General features: G+C 29.6%; 2 protein-coding genes across 4 annotated transcripts; one reads left to right on the top strand and one right to left on the bottom strand.

Moving 5' to 3' along the window:
- Nucleotides 1–531: 531 nt before the first annotated feature.
- LOC103504561 (uncharacterized) lies at nt 532–6,410 on the bottom strand. 3 transcript variants are annotated; one of them, XM_008468932.3, is made up of 12 exons: nt 6,190–6,410; nt 5,927–6,005; nt 5,770–5,857; nt 5,402–5,551; nt 4,999–5,130; nt 4,335–4,455; nt 4,204–4,242; nt 4,056–4,130; nt 3,078–3,137; nt 2,573–2,637; nt 1,860–1,950; nt 532–738 (listed from the first exon to the last, which is right to left on the bottom strand). In XM_008468932.3, the coding sequence occupies exons 1-12, from the start codon at nt 6,259–6,261 to the stop codon at nt 679–681; spliced, it is 1,032 nt and encodes a 343-aa protein (XP_008467154.1). In that variant the 5' UTR covers nt 6,262–6,410; the 3' UTR covers nt 532–678. The 3 variants fall into 3 exon arrangements, with proteins under 3 accessions (XP_008467154.1, XP_008467146.1, XP_050936160.1); XM_008468924.3 differs by having other exon boundaries at nt 5,927–6,008; nt 6,190–6,355; XM_051080203.1 differs by having other exon boundaries at nt 5,927–6,029; nt 6,190–6,351.
- Nucleotides 6,411–12,421: 6,011 nt separating this feature from the next.
- Nucleotides 12,422–13,332, top strand: LOC103504587 (zinc-finger homeodomain protein 9-like). Its single transcript, XM_008468951.3, has one exon. The coding sequence runs from the start codon at nt 12,564–12,566 to the stop codon at nt 13,101–13,103; it is 540 nt and encodes a 179-aa protein (XP_008467173.1). The 5' UTR covers nt 12,422–12,563; the 3' UTR covers nt 13,104–13,332.
- Nucleotides 13,333–14,389: the final 1,057 nt, after the last annotated feature.

Here is a 14,389-nt window from a genome sequence, read left to right as displayed (position 1 = left end):
TATTGCTACTATTTATCAATTTCGATAAAAAAAAAAAATTTATGTAACTCAAATTGGATTTTTAATAAAGGTAATCAAATATGTTTTCTTTAAAATGATCTTTCGTAGTCTATCAAATGTGATATTATTGACAGTTTTTAGTTTGATTTGCTTGAATTTGATAAGTATTTATTTCGAGTATAACAACAATTTAACATAACCTTTGCAAATAAAAAAAAAAAAACAAAAATAGATCCAATTTTATTTACATCCTAGTCTTTAAAATGTTTAAATTAATGATTATTAGAATTATAAATCTTGTCAAATTAATTACACCTTAATTATGTGATCATCTTTCCGTTCAATTTGAAAAGTTTCTTAACGTTTGTATATTGAATTGAAAGAAAATTAGATATATCAGTACCATAGCTTTTTCACTTTTTTCTTTGTCAAATTATGACATATGCCATGCAATGTTGAATACAAACCTTCATTCTATTATTCACAGAACTCCTGTTTAAATCAAATGGAAAATAAAGATGAATTTCCATGTGAGAAAACTAATAAAAATATGTAAATATCCAAAGTTAAATTACAAAATATTTGCATCTGACTTCAACTGGGTTTGCTATAATATACACAGATGGAAGCGAAACAAAATCTTGATGATTAGATTTGTAATGTGCAGCTTCCAATAGCTCAAATACTCTGTTGGTCACTTGTTGATTTTGGTAGTCTATACGTGCGCGTAATCCGAATCTGCGACAAAAACAGTCAATATTCTCAGATACCAGGTAAAGTAATCGATCAAATCATATCATTCTTTCATTTCAATCCCACGATTTCTGAAGTTTCGTGTTAAAATCTTTCAGTGGAAAACAGTATAACAAGGTTAATCATGTAGCCAACCTGTCAAAGTAGATACATTCATCATTTTTTTTTTTAATTCTTCAATTCTCCTTTGCATTCCTCCATTAATCCTTACCTGGCTACCACTACTTAGTTTCTACCTTTAATATTGCCCCTTCGCCTTTGCCTCTGCCTCTCTTTTACTTTATAGTTCTCCTTGTCCACTTAATTTGTAAAGCTTTTTAAGTTCTATGATACAATAGAAACTTGCAATTGTTGGAGCCCAAGTTATAGTTGATAGTAGGCCTATTCTACTTGTTTTGTTGCCACAACCAGATTCGGAAAACAATCATTTACTTAAATTACAAATTTAGTCCTCGAACTTCTAAAGATATATATTTGTCTATTTGGTTCTCAACTTTCAAAAGTGTTTAATAGGTCCTTAAACTTTCAAATTTGTATCATCGGATCTCTTAGTGTTCAATCTCATGTCTAATACATCCATGACCTATTCGAATCTACCAAACAAAATTGAAAATTAAGGAATCTATTGAATATCAAATCCAAATTTATATCTAGAACATCAATTAACTTTTTTGAAGAAATGAATATGTTAAGTACGTATAAGACAAAATTAAAAGTTGAATAACCTATTAGAAATACTCGAAGTTACGGGAGCTATTGAAAATAGACATAAATAGACACTCAAATTGTAATATAACCCTGATATATGTCAAACCTCAAAATTAAAGAACTGAACTTGTGATATATAATCATGATATACATCGAGTCAAACCCACCTAACCCTCGATCAAGGAAAAGGTTCCAAGTGGTCTTTTATTTGTTGGGTTTGGAAGGTTTGATTAGTAGCCTCTACTGGAGAAACAGCCAATTTGGACCATTAAAAACTAAACTGGTAATGATTATAATGTGAACCTAATTGCGACCTTTATTTGCTAACATGCTCATATCTCCCGCACTAAGATTATAAGTGATGAGTCGTACTACAGGTAGGCAAGGGAAGATATTACCTGTGCAAAAGCAAAAATTGCTCGTAGTATTCTAGCATAATCAGTTCCCATCATCTGAATCACCATATCCGCCAGAAATGTTCCCCATAACCTAATTCATAGACAAATAATTATAAACTGTTTGGCATTAAACTAATCATGAACAACAAAACATTTATATTTTTAAAAAAAATAAATAAATAAGGTCCCGTCTGATAACGTTTTCTTTTTAGTTCTATGTTCTTGAAATTTATACTTGCTTCCTCAGAATTTTCATGTTATAGTTTTCACGCTACCTTAAAAGAAAGAGTTGAATTCTTACTCAAATTAAAATTCGTATATATAAAATATTTTTTTCTTGTTTTCTAAACATGACATTGTTATTGAAAATGTTGGCAGAAATAGTTGATAATAGAACAGAAACAATTATAGGTAAAGTAGTATTGATCAAAAGTTGAAATTATATATATAACCAAAAAAAGGGATATCGAATGAGACCTAAGGCCTAAGCCATTCGATTGGTTTACTCTCCAAAAGTTTCAATGTGTAGGCTTTTTGAAATTGACAATATTCACTAATCAATAGTCACCATCAATACCAATGTTCTATTGAATGTTACAAAACTCAGGTAGGTAAAAATACTTGAATCCAAGTGTAAGTGAAAAATATTGAAAGCAACCATCCACTTTTCACCATTTTTCTTATTAGAGGGAGATCAAGAAAAGGTTAATTACATCGGGCCGAGCAAAGTCATCATGCTTCTCAAACCCAGATACCTTGAAGCGGCACCGGCAAGACCCTGTCCAAATTGCAAGAACTACATATCTCAATATTCAAAGATAAAGCTATAAGCACTTTTTAAAATATTTTTTCAGTAGAAAAGTTTGTCTCGCATTTTTAACAAGTAATTTAAACAACAATTCTTACTACAGTAATATTCGGAATATTTTTTGTTAATCACTTCACCATCATTTTTGGATGGTCTTGTCTCCCAAAATAATCCAATTTTTTAAGGATGTTTTTTTGTGATCAAAATTTTCCTTAAAAACGCTTTTGATCCCTATACAACACAAACTTTAAGTCACCAAATGTGCTTATAGAACAAATGAATTTGTTTAAAAGACACTTTTTCCAAAATTATTCCAAACATGCTACTTATTGATCTCACATCCCAAATTGATACTCTGGCATACAAATCACATTGCCAAAAAGCAAAAATAAAATATAAGATACAATCACCTTTTGGGCAACGAGCAAGGCCACTCTTGACTCGAGATTTGCTGCAGCTAACTGTCCACCCTAAAGAGTCAGGAAGGTAAAGAGTAGAGGTTAAGGTAATCGTACAAGTATTTGTACTATCGATCAGTTCATGTACGGGAATTTATATTGCTATTGAGTATTGACAATAATGGTAGCTACTGAGTATTGAGTTCTCGGATATGTTATTTCATACTTGTTATTTTTTTAATCAATTATGATTTTAAAATTTAGCATAGATTGCTGGCAAGAGATTTTATTAAAAACTTTTCCATTTCAGAAAACTATGGAAAGACTGTGCTACAAAACTAATAGGTGGGTATAAGGTTATAGACAGTAAGTTTATGCATCCTTAAGAGTCTAACTAAGTTGGTAACTCTCATGCATTAAAAGTAGATCCTACATTTTTTTGGAACTTTATGTTACCAGAGGGAGAACTTTATAAAGTAAAATGGAGTTTATCAAGGAGACAAATAAACATAAAATTTCTAATAAAGATTGGTTATCTAGGGGATGAAATTTTCTTTTCCTTAAGCTCAGACGTCACTTGGTAAAAATATAATGGTTTATAGACTTTTCAGGTAGACATGTAAAATTTTAAGAGCTACAAGGCTTAAACTTTAGTTCATAAACAAATCTACCACAGTAACAGCACACACACACACGCAACCCTCCATGCTTCCAGAAGAGATTCCTCACTCCAACCGAGTATAAGATATTCCTTGTTCCCAAGATGGAATATCCATACTTTCAAAAGAGATTCCTCGTTCCCATGAGGGGAAAAAACCATTCCACCAAATCAGGCTCAAAAAGAAAAACTTCCAAGTAAAAGATGCCAATTGGAAGAAAAGAACATAAAAGCAAAGAAAGGCATTTTCAGTTCTTTAAGCTGTGCTTTCTGAACCATGGTATTTGTTTCTAGGTCCACATATGAAGAATGCTTTAGATGTTACCGAGTACCTTTTTGATGATTTCCTTTTTAATTTGATAGTTGGCTGCTTCTCGGAACACCTTCCCAGATAAGGTCCTAGCAAACTGCCAAAAGAAGAAAGCTTCTCAAGAAAAGGGATTTCAGAATAAAAAGGATGGTTGTATAGTGTACTATTACCACTTGAAACATTTTAACCACAGTTATCAAACTACCACCCTGTGAAGAGAAAGACAGATATGTCAGGATGCAGAGCTGTTAAATGAGAAATGAAACATGCCATGTGTAAAAAGATCTAATAAAACTGATACCTTTAGTATCAAGGATTGCAGGTCAGATGCTCCATCTGTAGCTGCTAAAGTTTGTACCTTCCACAGATCAAGTCCAAGTTGTAGACTACCTTCAAGGTTAGCCTCCCTTACTGATTCTTCACTACATGGACAAGGACAAAGTTTTCAAACTTACCAACGTACACAAAGGACAACATATACTTGATTAATGTATGAAACTTGGTTGTCTAGTTACTAAAAGACCATGTTGAATACTGAATAGATTATAAACCTACAGCATTGAAAAAAATGAAATACTAATTGGCTTCAGTTCACAAAGTTCTTAATATTTCTAAAATGATTGACATTAGTGATTTAGTGCTGCAATATCCATTCATAGTTACAAATCCCTAATTTGAGATGTTTTCCTAATCCAATTCATCATTTTAGTGCACAATCACCAGTTTGTTTCCTACGCTTTGCAGCATACTTCCTCAAAGTATTGATGAACTTTTGGGTTTTCTTTAACCATGACTGCTAAAACTGAAATTTATATTCACACTGATAAGTATGTGTTTGTATCAATATATCCAGTGATTACCTCTCAAGATATAGCAACACGTCCAAATTTTACAAGATCAAATTAAAAATATAAAATTTTCCCTTAACCCGCTACAACCTTAAAATGCAGTTCCAGGAGAAGTACCTTGCATATTCCTGCAACAAATGAAGAAAGATTTCTGCTTCAAGGTCTTCAGATGACAATTTGGTTGAGCAAGGAACGTTTAACTTTTTTCTCACTGTAAGCAAGACATCTCTATAAGATGGTCTCCAACCCCTTCCAAGAACAACATATGAAATAAATTCATATAATTGACATGAAATTCACATAGAATCGAGGAGTAGAAGAGTTCTTGAATAAGCCATCTGAGATAAGCATCTTTAATTCAGCCTAACATAGGTTAACTACAGTCTACAGGTACAGTAAAACGTGTGCAAACATTTCCAGTAATGCAACACAGTATGGCTATGGTAGCATGAAATTTCAATAGACCTCACACACCAACAAATAAGAACTAAGCATGAATTCTAATCAGGCATTTTGAAACCTTAACGTCGACCGAGCATCAGCTGCTAGGAACAAGAATCGAGACTCGAGCGTTGAAATAAACCCATCTCTCTCTTCAAGGTCTTCCTCAATCATGGCATAGTCCGTCTGGCCTCTGTTCGTAATCGATTTCATCAATGGGCTGAAGTAACTGCAAGTCATCATTACAAGATCAGCCTCCTAAAAGTAAACTGGAAATCTAGAAACTTCGTGATAAAACATTTTCCATACATCACTTCCCAAGATTCAGAAAAACAAATCCCAGCAAACATACTTTGGCATATTAATACTCATTTTCTATATCAAAGCACAAAATCTCACTATAGCTAAAATCCTACTAAACAATGCAACAAAGGAAGGCAAAACAACCTGGGACCGAAAAGGATATGCTCAAGCTCATACAATTCAGAATTTGTGGCCAGCTCAAGCACAGAACGCAATTCAGGGTCAAAGCCACCTGAAACACGCAGTGTCATATCGGAAACTAAATACACGAAAAGAGCTAAAATAGAAAGAAGAAAGACACCTTGAGCATTTCTTGGGTTGGAAGCATTGACACAACCCACAAATTGTACGCCAGTTCTACGCCCAGAAGAGCTGAAAAACTGCTGAACAGTACGCCGCAGCTTCTTTAGAAAAAAGTAACGATACATGATAGAAAGACTAGAATCTAGGGTATCTAGAACAAATTTGAAGTACCAAGCAAGCGATTCAGGTAGTTCAAGTGGAATTTGATTGAAAAACTAATGGAGTCATGTAAATTAAACAAAATTTGGAAGAGAAACTTACGGGATATGCAATTTTTTTGGAAACGGCAGGAGAAAGGAAGGCGAATTGAAGCGCAGCCAGAGTAGTCGTCATGGAAGAACAACACTTGGCCGCAGTGGCAGTGCTACGATAGTATTAGTGTCACTGTTCAACTCAACTCACAATGCTCGTCTCCGGCAATAAGTATTCAACCTAAAATGAGATCTATTAAAAGTAAATCAATTATGTTTAATTTGAGAATTAATGACTTGAAACTTTAGAATAACGAATTTAATTAGAAATGATTTTACAAAAATGTTTGAAATTTGTAAGATTTAAAAGTAAATTATTTAATTAATCTTCTCTCTTCCGGTTATCATTTAAGTACATTTATTCTAAACTTGTTTAGTTTCGATCAAAGTAATTAATTTAAAATTATTTCTTCTGAAGTGTAAAAAAAAAATGATGGTTTCCATACTATTTTATAAATGTTGAGCTAAATAGGATTACAAGTTATTAGTTACATGTCACACAAGAGAGAAATTCTTCCATAAATGTCGTTTTGATGTTATATTGAACCAAGATTTAGCTAATGGGTTAGAATTTAAGGGTTAATTATTTTTAAATTTCCTATTCCAAAAAAAGGTACATACTATCTTTTCTTCATTCATGTTTCGACGTGATAAATTTAAAAGTTTGTAGTTGAAAATAAAAATATACAAATAAATCTAATAAGATAGTAATGTTTAGACGTGATAAATCCTATCACTTGATTTTCTATTTTTAAAGACTAACTATAGTCATATAGTTAGTATTTATTAATATCACCACATACTTTAAGCTTCTCTTTAGTTGAACCTATTCTCCCTAAGTTATTTTTAAGGGTTTGGTTCATATTGATGATCACTGGAGAGTTGTTATCACGAAATATAAAACTCATCTATGTTGATTAATTTGTTAAAAATAATAAAACTATGGACTAAAGTAGTTTCATAAGTTTATCAAAAGAGTTTTGTATAATTTTCAAGTTGAAATACAAAATGAACATTACAAAAATTAATACATCAATCAAATTATTAAAAAAAATGAAAGCAAAAGCTAGCCAATTTATGGGTAAAAACGAGATGTAAATATGAAGCTAATATATTCGAAAAGAAATTGGAAGTTTGCACGTTAATTTAAAAGTAATAGATAATTTAAATTTGATTTGTTTTTCGTTAACTCAAACGTTTTTTTTTTGTCCAATTTGAAGATTAACTATCTAATAAATACATTATTTTTGTTCAAAATATATTTGAAAATCTACACTCAAACACAACTAAGTATTTGAGATCATGTGGGACTCCCATATTGATAAAATAAGATCAACAAAATCTCTACCCATCTTTCACAATGGTACATGATATTATTACCCAATATTCTTAAGATATATATATGAAACTTAATTTGTTCGTTTGCGTCTAATATGTGGGTAATATTCTTAAGATATATATATGAAACTTAATTTGTTCGTTTGCGTCTAATATGTACATACGCATTACACGCACACATTTGTATATGTATGTGTGTTTTTATAGATGCATGCATGTGAACACATGTATGGATATATATGTGCATGCATGAAAATATGTATATGCATATAAAAAAAATATATATGGGAATTGTCCATTTGAGAATAATTAATAATTAATTTTGTTTTCTATGGTCAAAATTTGGAGACAAAGTCTGAGTAAAAGGAAAGTATAATTGAGATAATATATATAGGCGAGAGAGTGGTGAATATTTGAAGGTGATTGGAATAAGTTTAGTGTCTGATTGTGTATGAAAAATCCAAAGACTAAACAAGAATTTTCCAGCCAAGGCTGTCCACTAAATTACAGACAAAACTGCCTACCTTATCCTTCCTTCCAAACACCCTATTAAACCTAAAAACATGCTTCCCATATGCACTTATCAATTATTAATATTATTACAATAATCACACCAAAATTAGTTTCTCTTTTAAAAATTTAAATTAAAAAGTAATTGCACTATACATACCTCTTCTTCCTTCTTTTGCCCAACTTTAAATTATTTTTCAGTTTTTCTTTCCAATATAAAATTTTGTATCTTACAATATATATTCTCATTTTTCAATTTGGGAAACTTAGGAAATAATCCAATTAGATATCTTATAACTCAACATAAATTAAGAGAACCTTTTTCTATATATATATATATATGCGCTTTAACAAACCCTATTAAGCTAGAGAAAATTTATAGTGTATGATAGTTTTTGGAAAGAAATTTTGTATTACCTTCATTTATCATTAGTTCTAAGCAAAAACAACTATTAAAAATTACGTAGGATTCACACTATAAATATTTTATAAATTAATAAATTATTTGATAACGTGTCAAATACTAAAAAAATTTCTATTAAAACTATTATAGTTTGTTAGTTTGTATTTTATTTTTATATTTTGTAGAAATTTTTTTCTCATTTTGTGATTTACTTCGAGGTTCAAATTTTGTTACGGAGTTAATTATTTTCTTTAATTGAAATAATTATGGCATACATAAGAAATTGTTAAAAATTTGTTTGTTGTTTTTAAAATTACTCTTTTAAATATACTTTTCATCATTCAAACCCAATTTTATTTTGTTTATAGCAAGTAAAATTTGTTAATAAAGAGTATATTGTATTCTAGAAGCATAAAGTTAAATATTAAATTAATTTTACATAATTAAAAAAAGTATCAAAACATTATTTTAACAATTTTATAATCACCCCAAACATGCATTTATATACATTAATTCATCAATGGTACCCCAACATTTTCATTGGTACTTTTACTACATATATTCCCCAATTAATTCTTATTCATAGTGTGGGAGGTTACAAAAGAAAAAATGACTTGAAAATCAAATTTGTTTTTTGTTCTAATTTTGCAAAAAAAAAAAAAAAAAAAAAAGTTACACATCAACATACAAGATTCCAAAAGCTTAATTAAATTATTATGAGCCAAACTTAGTTGTCGATTTGTCAATAATTACATAGTTTAAAAAAAAAATTAGCAATCGAAAGGTACATAGAATCCAAGTCAAAGCTACATAAGAATATATATTAGTTTGAGATCACTTCCTCACATGCTTATGTTAATTTATTAGTTAATTAAGCTCAAAAACGACCAATACTTCTAGACTCAATAATTAATTAATTATTATTCAATTAATCACTTAGTCTCGCATGTATCCAAAGTTGTAGAGGTGCATGCATGCATTAATTTTTGTTTTAATTTATTCATCATCTAGTTTAAGTTGTGTTGTGATAATCATTAAATTCTAGTAATTATATTTAATGTAATTCATCATCATTACGATCTTTAATTTATGGCTAATTATATTATATCTTTGTTTGGAACTGTTCGGATGAGTAAGTGGGAAAGTGGGAACCCATGATTTAGATATCTAAAATTGCTTAATTTGTTTGATTAACATCGTTAATTTGGTTTAACAAATCATATGTGTCGTAATTATAATAATCTTTTTTTTGGACTAAAGTATTTTATGATGTATTAAACAAGATATATAGAATACATTCGTTTTCCTTTTATCATTTCAAGTTATTAGGGTTTGACTAAAATTTTCATTTTAGTACGTTGTTTATAGCGAAACATGAGGAGGTCGGAGGTAACCTTGTATGCAGTAGATTAATATATTGTATTTAGGAAGAACATCCGAACGTGTAAAGTTCATGAACCTCGGGTCGTCGACTTATAACCTCCAATAACTTTTGGGCATGTGGTGCTACCTCTTTGCACCGTTCCTAGTGATTTGTTTGACTTGGTGTATTCATCTATGGTTCTAAATAGCTTGACGCTTTTGTCGTCGAATAAATTCATGTGAGTTCTTCCCTTGATACATTTCTTCTTTTTCTTCTCTTGATAAGATCTAACACAATTTGCAATTTGCTGATTTCTTACTCGTGGACAAGGTTGGTGTGTGTTACTTGGAGACAGAAAAGTAAAATTAGTTTTGATATGACCAAATTTGCTTATTTTATCCAACATCCCACATTCACTTGTATTTATGAAATTCATATATTATTTTAATTACATTATAGAGATATTATTTTTACAAAATTTTCATAAACTATTAGCATACTGATAAAAATTTCAAACTTGAGCTCATCTACTCTTTTCTTTGTTCTTTGTGTAACATATATAAAAAAAAATATCTATTGTTTTACTAAATACCGTAGAACATAAATATATTCATTCAATTCTTTAAAAATTACAAAGGTTGTTTTCTTTTCTAAAGTATATTCAATTGAAGTATTACTTATCATTTTTAAGGAAGTAGATTTGAATAATCTCTCTAAAAATATAGATTATATTAATCTTTATGTAACTCACTAATCTATCAAATCATAATATAATCTCAACATGCACCAAACAAGCTTCATCACATTTGGTTAAACTAAAATAACTTAATACACTATAAATTTAAATAACTTATCTAAATCAATTTTGGTAAAATAAAAAAAAAAATCACTATTTATTATTATTATTATTATTATTTTATGTGGTGGAAAATGAGTATAATTCTTATTGTAAATTTGTTGGGGGAAATTATTGCTGGAAAACCCAAAATTGTTCACGGGTCTGCTGACAACTTTCCCAAACTCGGGTTATTGGTCATCAAAACCCACTTTTACCGTTGGTAAAAAAATCTATTTGAATACATTGTAGGCCAATCGTAATTTTGATAAATAGTTTTTATAACAATAACATAAATATCTAAAAAATATCGTTCAAGTATTACTCGACGAAAATTATGGTAGAAAAGATTAATTCTAGGTTAGATAATTCAATAACACATTGGGTTTATACATAATGAGATAATTATCCTATGAAAATAGTCGAGATACTTACCCACCGCGAATCGAACATTGGCAAGAAAAAAGTGTTTTGTGTTCATGAACCAAGACATCAAATCACATCAAAATACTCCTTTCCAAATATGTAGTATATCTTCTAACCTAAAGATCAAGATTCTTCCTCTTTTATTTTTTAAGGCTTGTCTTCCTTTCTTCAATAATAACAATAATTCGACACACCAAATATATATTTATAATCTCATGCCCATGCTTACAGAGTAATGGTATCGACTCAATAAATACTCTACATATACTTCGTTTTATTCTCAATTATTTATAGGAACAAAAATACATATCTTCAAACTAATAATTATAAATCCAACCCATGCTCATCTTTGAAATATTTATATTTTTGTTTGAATTTAAAGTGATAGTGATATATAAATTTTGTCTAAGGCAAATTAGAAGACAGTGTGTTTGCCTTTCTCCTTCTTAATTAACATTTTTTTTTGTCATAATATTCTCTTAAATGTGTATAAATAAATTAAAAAGAATGAAACTTTCTATTAAGTTAATTAAAGTCTCAATTAATATGAACAAATTTACTTTAAAAAATAACAATAATAAAAAGAAATCCATTGTTTAATTAGCATTTGTGACCCCTAGTTTTAATAAATAAAATAATAATAATAAAAAGAAATCCATTGTTTAATTAGCATTTGTGACCCCTAGTTTTAATAAATATATACACTTGGGATGCATATGTTTTAAATTTTCCAAATTATGAATTAATTAGAATGAGATTAACATGATGTCACAAATAATATTTATTTTTTTAAAAATAGTATTTTAAGGTGAAAATATTTATTGGCAAATAGTGGTTTTAATTGTTACACCCACTTGTTGTACAACAAAATATTAATATATTTATTTTTTATATTTAAAAAATAGTTACAAAAAAATTGTTTCTGTCTAAAAAAACACTCATCATGCTTATTTTCATATATATTAAAAAAAAATCTCATTACTACTTTTTATCTTTCACAAAAAGTTACTTTAAAAAAACTTAAACATTATTATTTATACATTAACATGGCATACCAACATAACTAAGCATAAAAATTTCAATGCAAAAATTTTTAATTCATTCCAGAACAAATAGTTAATCGATAAATAATTCACATATGATCATATCATTCGGTATAAAAAGTAACATCTTTTGCTAAATTGCATTAATATATATATTACTCTCATACTACAATTATAATTCAACAACATGTTCGTTTTCTTACGGATCAAGTTTAAATCTTCATATCCAGTAATTTTTTTATACTAATTATCACATGCATGTATGTATGCATACATATATCTATATATACATATATACATATACATAAAAGTGAATCTCTTTTAATCAAAAACTTGAGTACCCTCTGTTATTAGGGCTTGTTTGGCATCCCCCAAAAAAGCACCATATCTCATTATATACTCAATCAAACAAATCAAAACTCTCACAAACAAATTTTATTTTTCAAAAAAAAAAAGAAAGAAAACAATGGACGGAGAAAACTCAAACTATCATTACAGAGAATGCCTTCGGAACCATGCAGCCAGTCTCGGCAGTTACGCCACCGACGGCTGCGGCGAATTCACTCTCGACGACTCTTCTTCTCCGGCCAACCTCCTTCACTGCGCCGCCTGTGGCTGCCACCGTAACTTCCACCGCAAAGTCACCTACATCGCCGGAGGCGGAGGCCGCTCCTCCGCCGCCACCGCCACGGACGACGACCTCATGGATTACGACCGCCACGCCGTCGTCGAGTACGCCGCTGCCGACACCGAGAGGAGCGGCGGCGGGGGAAGTAAAAAACGGTTCCGTACGAAGTTCACGGTGGATCAGAAAGAGAAGATGTTGGCATTTGCGGAGAAATTAGGTTGGAAATTGCAGAGGAAAGATCTGGACGATGAGATCGAGAGGTTTTGCCGGAGCGTGGGAGTCACTCGCCAAGTTTTTAAGGTTTGGATGCATAATCATAAGAATTCTTTTTCTTCTAATTCTGCATCCACCGGAAATGCCTCTTCTCTAACACAGTAATTAAAGATTAATTAATTCATTAAATTAATTAATCTTTATGTTAATGTGATAATTAGAGTTATAAAAAAAAATTAGAGGCCTAATTTTTCTCCTCTCTTCCTTTTCAGATCCCTTTGTTATTCTTGCTAAAAGGGGTCTAGTCTATATATCAATATATTGCCTTTTTGTTGTAATATATAAAACTAATTTTCTTAAGAACAAAAAAAAAAAAAGTGTATGTTTTCTCTTTTTTATTTTCATTTTCTCCCTTTTTTAAGTTTATTTTTTTCTAATTTTTTTCATGAAAACTGACACTGACCCATGCAAAGAACAGACGACAGGCTCTGATCTCTGAATTATTGACCATTTTCCTGTTTCATCCTTCAATTATTGGTTCATCTTTTTTTTTTTTCCAACCACTAAATTAATTAAAAATTTAGGCCTTAGATAATTACTTCAAAAAATATATAGATAGAAGGATAAATAATAAGCTTGATAGTTGATTCATTGTTTAAAATTTTCTTTCGGATCTTAATTTTGTTTTTTGAAATCTTAAATCTTTTGAACTTCAATTTATAGTAACAGTGTTCATACAATTAATATGTGAATATAATTTTAAAATTTAATTATAAAAACACGATAAAAAAATGTATAAATATAGAAATTGAATTCAGGATTTGTTAATTGCATAGACTAAAACTAAATATAAACATTTTAACCATAACAATATTACAATTAGAATCGAGTAATGAATGTTAGTTTTTTGTTTTTAAGTGAGATATTGTGATATCATGTTGTTTGAGTTGGGGTTTAACCATTTTTAGAATTGTTTTATAAAACTATGCTATAAATAAAATAATTATTCTCTACTTTAATCATTGTTGTTAATTAACATTTTATTGTTAGAATTGTACTTTCCAACCAAATAAAGACAAAGAGTAGGCTTAACACATTCATTATAAATAAAATTGATGTGTTTGTCCCTCTAAGCTGCTCAGTTGACCATAATTTTAAAACGGTTGAAATCACTTGTTGTAAGTATTTTTAAATAATATGATTAAATTTATAAAATTAAATATTAATTTTAAATAAATTAAATGTGATTCTAAATCTGAAAAAAATTTATGTTAAATGTTTCAAAAGGTGCCGTTAAACATTCACTCGCCTTACATGTATTCAACTCGATGAAGAAAGCCAAAAAATCATCCTAGAATTAAACATAATTCGGTTGAAATGTTAATACGACATTTTCTAAGAAAAGTAACAATAAAAAATATTTATTTTAAGATTTGAACCAAAGGTTTTTT

This window comes from Cucumis melo, chromosome 12 (genome assembly GCF_025177605.1).
Source record: "Cucumis melo cultivar AY chromosome 12, USDA_Cmelo_AY_1.0, whole genome shotgun sequence".
In the NCBI taxonomy this organism is placed as follows: domain Eukaryota; kingdom Viridiplantae; phylum Streptophyta; class Magnoliopsida; order Cucurbitales; family Cucurbitaceae; genus Cucumis; species Cucumis melo.
The sequence above is the reverse complement of the archived record's forward strand: the minus strand, read 5'-3'. Positions and strand labels throughout refer to the sequence as shown.

What these genes read in the sequence shown, in the direction of transcription:
- LOC103504561 (XM_051080203.1), bottom strand. Translation starts at nt 6,261, where the DNA reads ATGACGACTACTCTGGCTGCGCTTCAATTCGCCTTCCTTTCTCCTGCC. An exon ending in CAACCCAAGAAATGCTCAAG is followed by an intron (nt 5,858 to 5,926) that starts GTGTCTTTCTTC and finishes TGCGTGTTTCAG; the next exon opens with GTGGCTTTGACCCTGAATTG. An exon ending in AAAAGGAAATCATCAAAAAG is followed by an intron (nt 3,138 to 4,055) that starts GTACTCGGTAAC and finishes CTGACTCTTTAG; the next exon opens with GGTGGACAGTTAGCTGCAGC.
- LOC103504587 (XM_008468951.3), top strand. Translation starts at nt 12,564, where the DNA reads ATGGACGGAGAAAACTCAAACTATCATTACAGAGAATGCCTTCGGAAC.